Raw genomic sequence first — 16,755 nt, 5'->3', positions numbered from 1 at the left:
GGTACGTAAGCGATGTATTTTTAAAAAATTATACATATAAGACTTGAAAAAACCTTTAAGGACCAGTGAATTTTGCAAAAGGTGTCTAGCATTTTACATGCAGTTTGAAATAAAGTGTAAAATTTATGACACTCTCCCCGTCATAACACCTCAAGTTGGCATTGACTTGACGTCATTTTCCATTATGACATCATATTTTGGTAGTTCAGAGAAGTGAAGGTACAGAGTGCATTGTGATTTTCTACAGGGAGCCTTAACCTACCTGCATGAGCATGCTTCCATATAAATATGAATTATATGCTGTTCTTGAGCAGAAGATTTTTCAAGTTTTTTTTCCAATATAATCCTTTGTCAAACTTTGATCTCCTAGTGCAGCCCCGTCCTACTCAAGGTTCATTTGAACAAAATTGAATCTACACTACGTCAAGAGGCTTATATACACATAAGTTTCACATCATACTGGGCATCATTGCTGAAGGAAACAGTTCTTTATTTTGGAGCTACCTCTCTTAGATAGAAGTTATCTCTCTGACATGGGAGTCGTCTTCCTTACATGGAATTTATCTCCCTTAGATGGGAGTCATCTCTCTTACCCCCCATTCACACAGAGCTGGGACTTTACGACGATCATCCCGATCAAGCCATGATCTGAAAAAGTTTTAGATCGGGGCGGATCGGAGCCGATCGACGTCTAAATCGAGCAATTTGGCAAATTATGGTCTTCATTACGACCGTACTTTGATGCCCCTACGTCAAACGCGCTGCTAACACGCTTCTACTACGATGTTACGCAGACCGTTGCCTGACTGTACGACGATATCGCTACGGTGGTGCCGATCATATTACGATTGTATTACGCTTCTAGTACGATTTTGGCGATGATGTATAAAAATCTTGGGTTTGAAACATATTTTTCACTTCTGTCCAAACTTTACCACAGGGTTTACGGGGCATTTTCAATTGTAACTGTAACAAGATGTGAAAAGTTCGAAGTCTCAACTGCAAATGATCGTCAAGTATAGTGTCACCTTTTACGTGTAGTTGACAGATGATGCTTGGTCAAATATCAGCGCTATAAAAACAAACTGCTGCCTGATAGGTTGTGGTATGATCGGCGTAAGGTCATTGTAGGTCTTCGTAGGATCGTCAGGAATGTAGAGAGATCGTAGTGGGAATGTAGTGGGAGCGTTGTAGGAGTGTATACTTGATAAGTTCCCGAATGTACTACACTTTTACTGTGCTTTTACCACGATCACGAAGATCTCTCCACGATGCTTCCGCGCTGCTTGTACGATTACGGCGCTTCTACTACGCTCTTTTTACGACTTTACCCCAATTCTTGTTTGCCATGATCCCGCTACGCTTGTTTTGAGCATGTTCAAAATAAGCGTGGCAAGAGCGTAGAGCTCTCTGATCATGAACACCCTACGGCGATCATACTGCGCTTATAAAGACTCCACTTCGTTTCTCCTGCGATTTGTCACGATCGGCCAAGTTTTCGGCCACACTTTGATCGTAGTAGCAGCGGCGTCTATGTGTGAACGGGGGCTTAAATGGAAGTTACAGTCCCTGAAACGTTCTACTTTCCCACTTGAACGGTGAGCGAACGCTGAACGAACGGTGAACGAACGCAGAGCGAACGGTGAGTGAACGATGTGTGAACGCTGAACGCAACTTGGTGAACGATGTGTGAACGGTGAGCGAACGCAGAACGCGAACGGAGCGCAAACGCGAACGCAAAGTGAACGGTGAACGAACGGTGAACGCAAGATGAACGATATATTCGGAATGCCTCTGATCTTTTCCTTGCATTGAAACTATTTTATTGTATTATAATGTCAGGTGCCAAAAAATAAATAAATAAATAAATAATAAATAAGTAAACCAATAAATGAATGAATAAATAAGTCAATAAAATAAATTCTCCAAAATTGTCCTAAGAAAGACGATGCATGCACAATAAGTTTTTAATCACACGATTTTTATCGCATTATAACATTGTAATTGTTGCCGAACGCTGAAGTATACAAGAATAGATATGGGTTACCCCATATCCAAGATATTCGACTTTTAATTTATTCGAATTTTCATTGTGCTCAGATGATTTCTAATTTTTAAAAAAAAAAACTATTTACTGATAAAACGTCAGAGATACTCAAGCTGTAGAAAGTCAACTATACAATGGCCATAAATAACCTAAAATGACATAATATTTAGACTACTGGGTTTCAACATCTTTTGTTGAATAAAATATGCATGTACTAAGGAAACTGCATGTACATATAACGTTACATGCGATTAGTGACTTTTATTATCACAACGTTGCAGATGCCTATAGAAAAAGTTTTAATTTCACATAGAACATAGACTAAATATAATTAACCGTATAATTTTAAAGATGTATTTAACAGCTCACTCATTTTCAGGAATATTTAATCCAAATAGCATGTTACAGGCCTGTAGCAACGTTTTCAAAGTGAAAGGGGGGGGGGGGCTCCGAAAAAATCCCGCATACTATGGGCCTGTGCTACATGTGTACCATCTAACTTTCCAATGTTAGAATCTTCTGTAAAAATTCGAAACAAGTCCAAGCAAAGATCAAAGATAGTCCAATTTTTATAAATAGCAAAACTATAGATCTATCAAGGATAGATTTTAATTTATTTTTTAATTTTGTCCTATTAAAGTACTTTAACTCAAAGTATAGGCAGATGTTAAAGATGGGTCAACAAGAGTAATCAATGAACTCGTCTAGAGATGCATTGACGGCCGTTGTTAAACGCAAAGGAAAGCGCGAGATCGGTTGCGGCTGTGGAGCATCACTCCTTCGTCATAGAATAAAATCCGACATTTAACACTTTATATAGATTTTGAATATAGAGACGTTTTGAAGATAAACTTCATTTTTGTTTCTAGAAATGTTTTTATTTACAAAAATAGTATATTTTCGTGTTTTTAAACTGAGTAGATCAATGACCTAGCATCGTTTTAGGTAACTCAGCCCCTTTAGCCCAGTCTAGGGCTTGAGTAAAAAAACCTGCACTTGTTATGAAACTGGTGTATAGTTCTTCTTCATGTCCGTAGCAAATACTGATACCCAGTCTACATGATCTAAGCGTCACTAGCGAACGATGCACATACCTGTGCTTGCAAGACCAAATAGACTAGGTTTACACACGTGTGAAGATCCTTTCAGACGAGCTCGGCAAATCACGTTGCTTTGCCGAGAAGTTACGATTGCAGGTGTTTAACAACATAATAACCATTCCGTTATTTAAAAAAAGAGAAAAAACCACACACACACACACAGTTAATGATTAATATTCTCACTCAAAAGAAAATATACGGCAATTAACGAACAATAATCATGACAGTTATATAATTGGTGAAAAGATTTATCACTATCAATCGAAGGATGACCTATATATTTTCGTGAAAAAGACTGAGGAGGCAGCGAGCGTAGGAATATGAAAACTTTTTATTTCCTTTTCTTGGGAAAAGTGATTTTCTTAAAATCTTTTTACGTTAATTTTGTTTTCTTTAACGTATTAAATATACATCATTATTCTTAACATTTGTTGTAATGTTGTATCTACTGATCATGAATGGAACTATTTTCTTCGGAGCAATTGTGTGAAGAGTACCTGACTTTAGTAATATATCTTGAATAGATAATATGCACTGATCGAATATATTAAAAAGATGTTTTTTTTTAGTTGGAAAAAAAGAATGTTTATTCTTATTTGATAACAAATCAGAGAAAACTTCTGACTTACAGAATGAATTAAAGCGGTTGTAACATCCATTCATATATCTCCGTGTCAAGGCGATTTCGTGTAAAGTAATGAAAATAAAAATAATTACAAAGGTCAGTGGACGTTTTGCATTTATACGCTCGTATTTAAATGTTTAATACAATAATATATTGTGTGTCATTTCTACTTTTTCATGATGATTTATTGAGCAGACTTCTACATGTATCTGTAGATGGCCGTGATTATACTTGGACAAGATAATACAAAGATGCATATTCATATTATTTGTTATAAATTCAATTTTCAGAACTTTATATTTAAGTAATATGCTGTTATAGTGTTTATTAAACAGACAAATGAGAGAGAGAGAGAGAGAGAGAGAGAGATTCCGTTTTAGCCCCCCCCCCCCTCCTTTCAGGCTTCACTAAATGTTTGTACCTATATAAAACAAAAACTTTGAATTTTTTTTCTAAATATATCAGACAGTGAAAGTAACTTTTTTTTTTATCAACAAATCATATCCATTTGTTTGACAGTCATACTCGTTTTTATTTTCCTGCTTCAAGTTCACACGAAGTCCACGTGCTTGTCCTGTCAATCAAAGTCATTCGACACTCTGCAGGTGTGAAAGTTTCGTCACATCGAAGACGAAGTGCGAGTATTTCCAACAAGTTATAACATTTATTTTTATCATTTCTAGATTTGATTCCAACATTTGAATAATAAATGAATAAAATACATTGGGCATTAGCACTTGACTTTGAAACATACTCTCTGCCAATTTCAAATACCACCGCCGACACGTGTACATTTTGAACTACTATTGTTTTGTGACTTTTTTTAGATGCATGTTTGTTTTGAGACTGAAATTTTTGTTCTAAAAAAGACCTTAACATTTTTTTTAAATGTTAATTAAAATATTCTGGAAATACAGTACTGACTAAGTAACCGATTTAGGGGGAAAGGGGGGGGGGGGGTTATTAATCATATCGAATGGCAAACATATAAAGTTACGGTGAAGAAAGAATTTTTTTCTCTATAACTATATATAAACTTAACATATTATAGTAGAGAAAATTCTGTAGTGTATTACATTTTTAATAAATATTTCCTTTAACCACACTATCAATTTAATTCGCTCCAAAGATAATAAATTAACAGGATATCCGCAGTACTATGTATAACTCTCAGAACTAGTTCTATCATATTTTCTGTAGTAATTGAAAAAAAGTGTTAGAAATAAATATTTTCGTAATTTTGCTGCGTAATTATTTTATTTGGATAATTATATCACCATTAACGATTTGTGGTCTTTAACAAAACAACAAATTGTTGCAGTGCTTGAAGTATTTGCACATTGCCCTAAGTAAAATTTAATATTTCAGCATCGATCTACATAGGTACAGAATGTGCTTATAACAACATTTATTTTCCAGAGTAATTTAATAAATAACCTAACAGCTAAGTTAGAATAATAAATATATATATCGTAGATATTTTTCCCCATGAAATAATGATTCTTCAAACACGATATGTTAGTTATTAAATTAAAAAAACCTGTAACTCCTTACCTACAAAAAGATAAGTCCTTTCACTTCGGAGTTCCGAATGACAATCAAACCTGAACGATAGGTGAACGCTGAACGCAAGGTGAACGCAAAGTGAACGGAACGAAGAGCGAACGCTGAACGCTTTGTGAACGGTGAACGCGAGCGCACGGTGAACGGTGAACGCAAAACTGTGAACGGAGAGCGAACGGTGAACGCACGGTGAACGAACGGTGAACGCACGCTGAACGAACGGTGAACGAACGGTGAGCGAACGGAAAAATGGGAAAGTAGAACGTTTCAGGGACTGTATATTTTTCTTACATGAGTTATCTCTCTTACATAGAAGTTATCTCTCTTTTTTTTAATTAACCTTTTTACATGAAAGTTAGCTCTCTTACATGGGAGTTACCTCTCTTGCATGAGAGTTATCTCTTTTAGCAGATGGTAATTTATCTTATAATTCCAGATAAATATATATGATACAAACAAGACATTTTCCCCTTAGTTTTTGAGACTTGAATGGATCTGTACCTTTCAATAGTCTGAGAGGCCACCAGGAAGGACATGAGATCCCCAGCAGTTATCTCCCCTCCAGACATCAGGTGTCCTCCAGCAAACAGAGTTCCCAAAACAATTCCTACAAAACAATGCAAGGGCTGTATTTGTGAATATAGCTTTAAATAATGAAAATAATGATTCTCAGTAATTCTACTGTATATTAATATTACTCTTACAACAGTATATTCTGATAAATCACCATCAAAATAACCTTCATTTACAATGTTGGCCTTATAGTTCTTGAGGACAAGATTTTATAAAGAATTATTTTACATGTACAAAGTTTTATGTAAGACTTTGACTCTCTTCTCTTGGTTCGACCCTGTCACTGGACCATGGTTTGAAAAACATGAACCTACACTGCATGAGGGTGCTTGTGTATTTAACAATTTGTACATGTACATAGAAGTTCTTGAGAAGATTTTGAAAGATATTTCTGACTAATTATTACATAAAATTCTGGACACATCCTAGCCCCCTGGGGCCATGGATGGAAAAATTGAATCGGCACTACGAGGAAGCTCTCACATATATGCTAAATTGTAGCCATGAAGTTCTTGGGAAGAAAATTTTAAAAAGTTTACTATGTAAAACTTTGGACCATCTTTTCCTGATCCCTTTTGAAGAGCATGAGTATGAACAAAACTTGATTCTATCTGTATAAGGGGAAAAAAGCTTTAAATTAAGTTTCAACATTTTTGGATAGGTGGTTCTAGAAAGTCAAGATTTTTACAATGACCCCATCCCCATTTCATTATGTCAGAATTATTACCCCTTTTGTAAGAGGCAAGACACGTATGTACCTTGTACATTGATCATTAAACATTTTGAAACAAGCTATGTGCTTTTTCCTTTGTGGATAAAACTACCTAATTTATTACATTTCCAACAGTGAAATACTGTAATTTATTCATTGAGTAAAAGTGATATTCTGACACAGTGTGAAAAGATATCAAAATGGTATTCTCACAGTTTGAGAATATCAGGAGTGCGGCAAAGTTCTCGATTTTCCTTCCCATCACAAATAGTGTTTTAAAAAACTCCCTGGCCTGTTATAATATAGAGAGAGTAAATAAACCATTCTGACAGAGAATAGAACTGCCAAAGTTTCTCCAAATATGTTGTTAAAAATCCATGTTTACAACGTTCTCGCAATTGCTTAGCTATGACGTCTCAACCATTCAACTATGATGTCATAGCCTATGACACCGTGTTATGAAGACAGAGTCAAAGGGAAAATCAAAGAAAATGTAAAAAACAGAAAATTAAATATTTTGTGGATGAATATGGAATTTATTTCATTCATGAGACAGGATTCTTTTTATATTTTCACTAGTGCTTCGCACTTGTGAAAATATCAAAAAGTGCCCCGCCACAGCATGATATGCCCGTCAAATATTGTTCAATAGTTATAAACAGTTTAGAGTGCAAGAAAATCTGAGCTGACAAAGTTTGATAATCCTAGGCCTAATCGTATTAAAGTTATGACCGGACACGAGAAAAGCTAACGGACAGACAGACGGACGGACATGATCACCATAACATAATATGTCCCGTCTAAAGACGGGCGTATAAAAAATCCTGTCCCACTCGTGAAATAAAGTCCATATTCATCTACAAAACATTGAACATCCTCTATGTACTCACTACAGTATTAATCCCTATAAAATAAATTTGTTCTTCATGTTGATCCAATACTTGTTGACAATTCTTTATGAACAAGTAATCACTTGTAAAATACTGTGATGTTTTGTCTATGGAGTATTCTACAGTCAAACCTCATTATCTTGAATTTGATGGGACTGAGAAAAAATTTAGACTTATCCAAGGATTCAAGATAGTGAGGTAAAAATACATAAAGAAAAAATAGTTGGGACTTCCAAGAGACTTTGACATATCTATGGAATTTGCAATATCTGTGTTAAGATACCAAAGTTCAACTGTGTGTGTATGAAGTTAATTAAGCATTGAGACCATAAGCAATCCGACTTTGGAAAGGTATAAAGAGCAGAGAGTTTGCTTGGTTAGAAAAGAGAAGCTGATCATGATCTTACATGTTAGTTCAACTGAAATGAATCAGATTAAAAATATCTACCATTTAGAGCTACATTAGCAAGACCCTGAAATGCTCCAATGCCAAAACCTAAATTAATATTCATCTTCCTTGACAACTCCACTTGCTGACTGAATAACCTGAAATAATATGGTAAATATTAATCAAAATATGCATTATTTAAAACCTTCGGTCAAATATAAAAAAACTTTCAAGTAGAAGAAAGGAATTTAATTTTAATGATATTATTCATAATCTGCATCACAAACACTAAAGTGGGTGTGGAAGAATGAAAATCTTATAATCAATCTTCTACACTCAATTTTCAATCTTTTTTTCTAGATAGTGCCAACTCCCAACATACTTAAGACTTACTCATTTTCCTTTGTTTCCATGGCAAAAGCTCTCACAGTCCTGACATTTCCTAAAGCCTCATCAGCAACAGCAGTGCTTGTGGCAACCTGAAATAATGGAGCAAATCAGACATTAACTGTTAACACAACAGTTAACAAGACATGAGGCTAAGTCAGGAGTACCATTAGTTCTCACTTCACCAAGGTCTGTGGAACAACTGAACAGAACAATTATTACACAATTACTCTATAAAGGTTTATTTTTGCCTCATGTTATTTTTGTACAAAACTATCACACTTGCAAAGAGTTTTGCCTTTTATTAAAGTTGTGTTTAAAGAGAGATAACTCTGTTTCTGTCAAATTCACCTCATTTTGAATCTGTCCATTAATTGAAAAATAATCAGCAGTACCTGTATATTGTATACAGTATACATGTATTGCTTGTCTTTGTACACAATGTATCGACAAGCATGAAATAAATCAGTGATTAAGTTTACCAAGAAGTTTAAAACATGTCAGCTGCATATCTTGTGTACAATTCAATGACACAAATTGTATACAATCTACCTACAAGAATGTTACAAAATTAAATTTTAAAAAAAAGGTTAAACACAACTCTTGTAAAAGTGTGAACAATTCAACTGTTTACATTTATTGCATGAATGTTTGGGTAAATGAAGATTTCTTCACCCAAGAAAAATCATATTTCCTGAGGGAAACAGCCAAGGGGCTGGGGGAATGTGGTTTTTCATGGGTGAAGAAATCCTCATATCTCCAAAATATTCATGCAATAAATTAATTGTTATTATATTGAATCAAGCACAATGCATAAAGTAAAAACTAGAACTGTCCAAAAGGGACAAATACCCCCCGCTGGGTTTTTCAGAGAAGGTACCAAATCACTAATGTTTTCTAGATGTGAGGTGTTCACAATTTGCTTAAACATTTAGAGTGAAAATTTAATTACTCATATTTTTTTTAATGAATGAAACTAAGGTGCAGCCTAATAAAACATCAATACTAATATAATTACAGTGTTTTTTATTACATTGAAAAAATAGTTTGCAACTATCTGTCATCTTTGTGAGACATGACACTCTGCAAATTGATTGTTGGAAAAAAATTTATAATAATTAATTATACAAAATCAAATTGATCTTAATACCTTTATATCAAACTCATTTTAAAAAGAAAAGGCTGGTTCCAGTAACTACGTATTTTGACAGATATAAATTACAATTAAGAGACTTAGACAACAGAGATCTTTATTTCTTTCTGCCCAATTCCCAAGAGATATAGATAAGACCTGCTTGATCAGAGATGCCCTAACAGCTTCCCACACTGAACTCATTAATTAATCTTTAACTGGATGCATGTCCACTCATTACTCCCAAGGCACAAATGGATTTACACTATCTGCTGTGTAATGTAAAAACTGTTTTTAATACTTTGTGATTTTTTTTTTAGTTCTAATGAGTTGTTTTAAGCTGTAGTTCACATTTTTGTACAGATGTTCTAGATTCTATGTCTCAAACCTTAGACATAAACCCGAAATGACTAAGTCAATAAAAATGAAAAAAAAAAAATGTAAAATGCAGAAAAATTATCAAATAATGTTGAAAATACCAGGTGCACATCTTCATATGGTAAATAATAAGTGTACAAATTTTCATACAAATCTATGCAATAGTCTCTGGGAAGAGATCCGGACAAAACCACATAAGAATGGAAAAAACACCTGTAAAATGCAAAAAAAAATATCCAATCATAATGAAAATACCAGGTGCACACCTTCATATGGCAAATAATAAGTGTACAAATTTTCAGACAAACCCTCGCAACAGTTTCCAAGAAATGGTCCGGACCAAATCTCGTCTACAGACAGACGGACAAGCTGATTCCAATATACCCCCCCCCTAAACTTCGTTTGCGGGAGGTATAAAAAAAAAAATTAAATGAATTTTAAAAAAATCAAATGAATAAAGTAAAAATTTGATAACAGCAATGAAACAGGTAAACTGCTATAGCAGGGTTCATGAAAAACATTCTTATGTGACAAGTCTGTCACCAATAACATTTACAAAACCCACTAATAAAATTCCATTTATTTACATACTATTTTTAACAGTCAAAATGCACTAAAGATTGGTGTTTGCAGCAACCTTATATTAAACTTCATTTACATCTTGGTACAAGTCTCATGTGACGTCACAATGGTGTGAGTTTCTCCTTGAATACAAAGGGTGAAACACAGCAATGTGTCCCTTAACATTTCGCTTCTTTTATACTGTTGGTATGTTACTATGGACTTACCTGATCCTGAGCAGCTTTGGACAGAGCCCGTAACCCCGACCCCATCACCGTCCCCACCCCAATGATGGCAGGAATCACAGTCACCATCAGAACGGTGAGTTTGGGAGATATCACATACAATGTAAACACACAGCCTATTGTCTGAAATAAAAACATCATGTTACTGTATCACATAATACAAGGAGATATCACATATAACATAAACACACAGCCTATTGTCTGAAATAAAAACATCATGTTACTGTATAATATAACACAGGGAGATATCACATACAATGTAAACACACAGCCTATTGTCTGAAATAAAACATTACTGTATCATATAACACTGGGAGATATCACCTACAACGTAAACACACAGCCTATTGTCTGAACTAAAAACATCATGTTACTGTATCACATAATACAAGGAGATATCACATATAACATAAACACACAGCCTATTGTCTGAATTAAAACATCGTATTACTGTATCATATAACACAGGGAGATATCACATACAATGTAAACACACAGCCTATTGTCTGAAATAAAAACTTCACATTACTGTATCATATAACACAGGGAGATATCACATACAACTTAAACACACAGCCTATTGTCTGAAATAAAAACATCATGTTACTGTATCATATAACACAGGGAGATATCACATATAACGTAAACACACAGCCTATTGTCTGTCAGATATTTCTGAAATAAAACATCACATAATATCATTACTGTATCATATATAAATTGAGATATCACATACATGTATAATGCCCACTGGGTCAGCTTATTGCCCAGCTAGTCAAGTATTAAGGACAGAATGTGTACATCTGTCACTAAATTACAGCAGAACTGACCTGTGTAAAAGCTCGCAGTCCCTGAGATATACAAAGTTTGAAGGAGCTCTTAAAATCCTGGATATCGGAAGTTAATCTGTAATAAAAAATTTGACATTGTTGTTAATTATTCAAATAATTTATTTAAAACACTAAAAGAAACTAAAACCTTTTGAAAATATTTCTTAAAACCTTAAATTAAGCATTGAATCCAAGTAATGTTTACAGTATATTAGATATATTTTTATTTACAAATTAAGCTGGGGAGTGCCTATGATGATCAGATGCCTTCCCCACAAAATTTTGTTCTCACAAACCAATAAATATTTAGCACTCTTAAGAGTTTGTCCTTTCAAATTTAAACGATACAATAATACTTCTAAAATATCATTTCCTAGAAATAATCCAGAGATATCTGTGTTGGCGGAACTTTACATGTTATGCATCCACTTAAATAAACACAAATGTAATGTTTAAATGTAGAATACATTAATCAGTGGTAGTGTACTTAATACTTCATATAATTTGATTATAATCTTTCACCTGACCTGTCTACCAGCTCTCCAGTTTTGTGTGTATCAAAAAACTCCACATCTTGACGTAGCAGAGAGTCAAAGAGTCTCCTCCTCATTCGAGCAGCGACATTTTCACCCACAGTTGATAACAGGGATATGTAAGTAAATGTTAATAGGCCCTGGAAAAAAATTATAAATGACAAATTTACTTTTCAACTCAAGCATTTGTATCTTCAAATATCATAATGCTTAATTACTTTTTTAACAAGGGCATCGCAAAGCAGAGCATCCCGTCACAAAAAAGCACAACGATCCCCATACAAATTATAACTTGTGTAAATTCCGTTAGGCACGCACTCACTCATTCACTTACCCACACACACAAGCACATTACTATATCCCCTCAAACTTCCTTTGGATAATAACAGTTGCATGTACTGTATGTATCATTATCCACATACATTTTGTTAAAATTAAAACAATATTATAGAGGAGGAGCTGAAAGAGATAAAAAAAACAAATCTTGAATTTATCAGCCCATGAATTGTATTTAAAATGAACAGATGTTTCAGGTGGTCTCTCTATACAAATGAAAGTAAAGATGACAAGATTTACATGTACCCACCTATTGTAAGAAGTTTAATGTCCTACCTAAGTAACTGTGACAAAACTATTTTGGTGTCTCAAAGAAAAAGTTAAAGCTTCTTCTGAACCAAAGACTTATAGGACTAGCACTTATACCTGGTTTATGTTATGCAAAGCGGATTAGAGTCATTGACTCTCCCTGAATGGGACACCAGTCCATCAATGATTAACTCCCTTGGCCAGTATAAGCCCATATCCATCACAGCTGGGTGGATTGAGACAATGCAAATAAAGTGCTTTATATAAGGACACAACACACAACATCAAATGCCCACAATGTGCTTTGAACCAGCAACCTTTGGTTTACTGCCCAAAATCTTTGACCACAGAGCCATATCATGCATACTTCACAAGTGTCTTAAAAACATGCTTTTAATTACCATGCACATTCTTCTTCTTTCCAAATACTGGAAAGTATTTTACTGTCAAGAAAGGCTACTATGAAAAATTTAGTAAATAACATAGTCATGGGCAATAACTCTTGATAATCTGACTGTATTCTTATTTATGCTACAACAAATTTTGCAGATCTAAGAAGTCTGATTTAAAAGTTATATAAATCATTTTAATTCTTGAAATTCACATTAAAAATCACTCTAAACTTTCTATGAATCATTCAGTAAAAAACATGATGACAAAAACTTATGTGTAATTTAAAACATTAAAAAAAAAAAAAACAAAGATCACAATGGCTAACAATGAATAACTTTTACCTGTAAACCATAAAACATCATCAGTTTGATGGCTGGGATTTTGAGGTTATTGATGAAATCCCCTGTAGCTTCTCTTGTCATGTTGGATACCACATTAACGACATCACCCAACAACAGAGGAATCTTAATATTAACCAAAGCAGCAGACACTGCAGCCTGTCAAAGATATATGTACAGAAAATAAAAGCATAGAACATCTTAAACTGATCATTAGATTAGGAGAATAAAGCAAGAAACAATGTCTGTAGTACATTGTACCAGGGATACGATATATCAGTACAGAAATTTTTACAAGCAATTAAATCAAGACATCCATATGCTTTTTTTTTAAAAGTTTCTCTTATACATTTTTTTTTAAAACACAAAATGTGAGATAAAAGAAAAGTAACTGAGATCCCACCCCCTCTTTAAAAAAATACAATTAAAAAAAAAGAAATTAACAAACAAACTAAACAAAAAAAAACATACAAAACAAACAAGCAATGAATATTTGAACAGACCTATGCCAGCATTTTTCAAATTGCCTGGACAGAAAAATTTAACTTGAATCAAAAATGCTGATTTGAACCTTCAGAAAAACTTGGAGATAAATAACTTACAATGACTGCAGCCAGTAGATACCACATTTCTGGGTACAACATCTGCAGGAACTGTCTCCAGTCAAACTTGGCATCAGGTCCCACACTGCCATTTTTCTCCACAAGACGAGAATGTCTGACTTTAGGTGCACATTCAACAGTTCGGGTTTTAAATTTTAGAGTCACAAAACCATATCCCAGAGGCAGAGACAGAACATACTTTTTAATTCCTAATAATGGTTTTCTACGTGTGAAGGAATAATTCCATTTTATGTTCTTCAGGAAGGACTTCCCTGTGTGGGTCCATGTTTGTTGAAATTTTAAAGTAAATTGGGGAGCACGGTGAACAAATCTAACCAAAAAAAAAAAATAATAATAATAAATTAAACAATCTAGAAAAAATTACACTGCTTAAAATTAAAATTCACTTTAAGAAATAAGAATTTTATGCAATTTTAATATACACATAACAAGACTTATGTCTTATACTTACTCTTAGCTGTAGCTAATTATACTTTAACTTTACCAAAATTCAAATAAGTAACTGTAAACATATATTATTGCACTAAATTAGAATAAGTATGTAGTTACTGTAAACGTACATAAATTCAGTGCAATCTTCCTCTTCAATTGATTAATGCAATCATAAATTAGCACACTTGATTCTTGCAATATCACATGTACAGTATTATTTTGAATCATATATTTTAGCATGTACATGAATTATTAAAAGGTGCTAAAATTTATCATGTTGATTTCAGCTAAAATAAGTATGTTTACGGTAATTTCATTTCTTACAAACTTTAAGGCCACACCCTTTACAACATATCCCTCAAAAAAAAAAACACACACACACACATTAGAAACATGTACCAGTATATTCTCAATGTACATTGTGACAAATATCTCTAAAAGAGTTCCTAAAAAAGATATTTACAAATTAATATTACTTTTACTTTAAGCTTTTTTAAATTCAATTTGATAATCATTTGCCATAAATGTTGTGTTACACACATGAGTAGAAATACTGTATACCTTGAACTAGTACGAAAAATTTGAAAATGGACAAGGATTTGAACCCATATGCATTGCTCAATGAACTCTAGATGGATGCTTTACAGAACTACCTTGTCATGCTCTGGCAAACAAAACTACCTGCCACAAATGTATTTAAGTTGACAATTGGAAACACTTTTGAGTTTAAAAATTCCTACTGATAGAAGTCCAGGTCGGATCCAAGAACTTGCATACAACTTATTTTTTATGAAACACTTTTATATTTGCCAGTTGGCTGACACAGCATATCTCTATACCTAAGGAGACCAAGATTTTCATCTTGGTCTTGAATGTCCTTTCTCCCTTCTTGTTACATGTAGTGCATTGCTCTGGAAATGAGAGGAGAAAGATCTGCAAGGGAAGGGTCTGAGTTGGTGTCTTTGAGGGCTAAAGAAGCTAGGGTTCAATGCAAAACATAATCCTGTAGTCTGAGGGGTACTAGTTAAATTTAATGGGACTAGTTACATGTCTATCCAATTAGTCCTGCAGATGACTAGAATCTACTGTTTTCCATATGTTTGGCAAACTCAATGTAATTTCACTTTAGTGTTAAAAAATTACAACTCATGAATAAGACAGATAAATTCAGGGATGCTATTTACATGTACATTGAACTTCAATACTAGTATACTGAGTATATAGCACTTTTACATTGAGAGTCAAAATGTCTCTACATATAAAAATATGTTGCTTTATCAATGCAAATGGAAACATACGTGAGAAAGGTAAAAAAAAAAAATAAAAAAAAAAAAAAAAGGAGGGATAATGTTTTAAAGGAATTTCAGAGAAATTTCTATTTTTAGTAACCATGACAACATCATTCAACAAAATCAAAAAGACGATGCACCTAATTATGTATCTTAGTGTAGACTACTTGTGTGTCAAGTTCTATTGAAATCAGACCAAAACTGTAGGAGGGGTAGCGTTTTGAAAATATTCTCAGAAATTTCTATTTTTAGTAACCATGGCAATATGTTTCATCGAAATCAAAAAATGATGCATTGAATTATGTATCTTAGTGTAGTATACTTGTATGCTAAGTTATATTGAAATCAGACGAAAACTGTAGGAGGAGTAGTATTTTTGAAAAATTGTTTACAGACCGACAGACAGCTAGACAGACAGATGGACGGAGGACGGACACCTCACTATAGCATAAGGTCTTCTGGTCTCTGACCAGACAGTAGAGGTCAAATTTGGAGCAAATTACAGTAGTTGATATCAATATTTACTGTTGATATAGGATTAATACTTTTAATTATTTTTCTCAATCTGTGTGACAGAATGAGATAAAAAAATGATAAAAATTTATTTGTCTCAATTCAAATGAGTATATAGCAAGAATTTTTTTTTTTTTTTTTGATTAATTGAGTAAGAAGTTCGGCCATTACAGCTTTCGAGTCGTTCTTACGAAGTTCATCAGAAATTTCACATAGAAAATCGACCGAACTGTTTAAATTGTGGAAGGAATATGTTCACTAACATTCCCTGATGCCTATCCAAATGCACCTATGCTTTATTTCAATAAAAATTGGATTCGAATAAGAAGACCACTATTTGGTCAGTAATTTTGTCTCCGGTATGGGCAATTGACCAACAAACAGGGGTTAAACCACATTGGTGGTTTGTGTCTAACCTGTTGTATGTGAGGAAATTCGAACATTATTCTAAACAACCTTCAAAGCTTAGCTGATTTTATAGATTTTACATAGATCAAGATTTTTTTTTATTAAATATTACCTTAAGACACAAGAATTTCTTAATAAGGAAACCAATGTCATCTTAATTTGAGTGTGCTAAAGAGTAAATTGAAACCTAAAGATGTCAACAGTCAAAAT

At 33.7% G+C, this 16,755-nt stretch overlaps 1 protein-coding gene across 1 annotated transcript in view; it reads right to left on the bottom strand.

Moving 5' to 3' along the window:
- LOC133185921 (mitochondrial potassium channel ATP-binding subunit-like) overlaps window positions 1–16,745 on the bottom strand; it is a 28,986-nt gene extending 12,241 nt beyond the window's left edge. The window contains exons 1-9 of the mRNA XM_061321215.1: window positions 16,658–16,745; window positions 13,883–14,213; window positions 13,284–13,439; window positions 11,959–12,104; window positions 11,432–11,507; window positions 10,584–10,724; window positions 8,292–8,377; window positions 7,959–8,056; window positions 5,837–5,942 (exon numbers count right to left, since the gene is read on the bottom strand). Coding sequence (XP_061177199.1) covers window positions 5,837–5,942; window positions 7,959–8,056; window positions 8,292–8,377; window positions 10,584–10,724; window positions 11,432–11,507; window positions 11,959–12,104; window positions 13,284–13,439; window positions 13,883–14,213; window positions 16,658–16,698 — 1,181 coding nt within the window. The 5' untranslated portion in view covers window positions 16,699–16,745. The remainder of the gene's footprint in view (window positions 1–5,836; window positions 5,943–7,958; window positions 8,057–8,291; window positions 8,378–10,583; window positions 10,725–11,431; window positions 11,508–11,958; window positions 12,105–13,283; window positions 13,440–13,882; window positions 14,214–16,657) is intronic.
- Between the last annotated feature and the right edge of the window lie 10 nt (window positions 16,746–16,755).

This window comes from Saccostrea echinata, unplaced genomic scaffold, assembly GCF_033153115.1.
Source record: "Saccostrea echinata isolate AGI-Se365-2 ecotype Australia unplaced genomic scaffold, CSIRO_AGI_Sech_v1 ptg000001l, whole genome shotgun sequence".
In the NCBI taxonomy this organism is placed as follows: Eukaryota; Metazoa; Mollusca; class Bivalvia; order Ostreida; family Ostreidae; genus Saccostrea; species Saccostrea echinata.
Note: the sequence above shows the minus strand (reverse complement) of the source record. Positions and strands in the feature narration are given on the sequence as shown.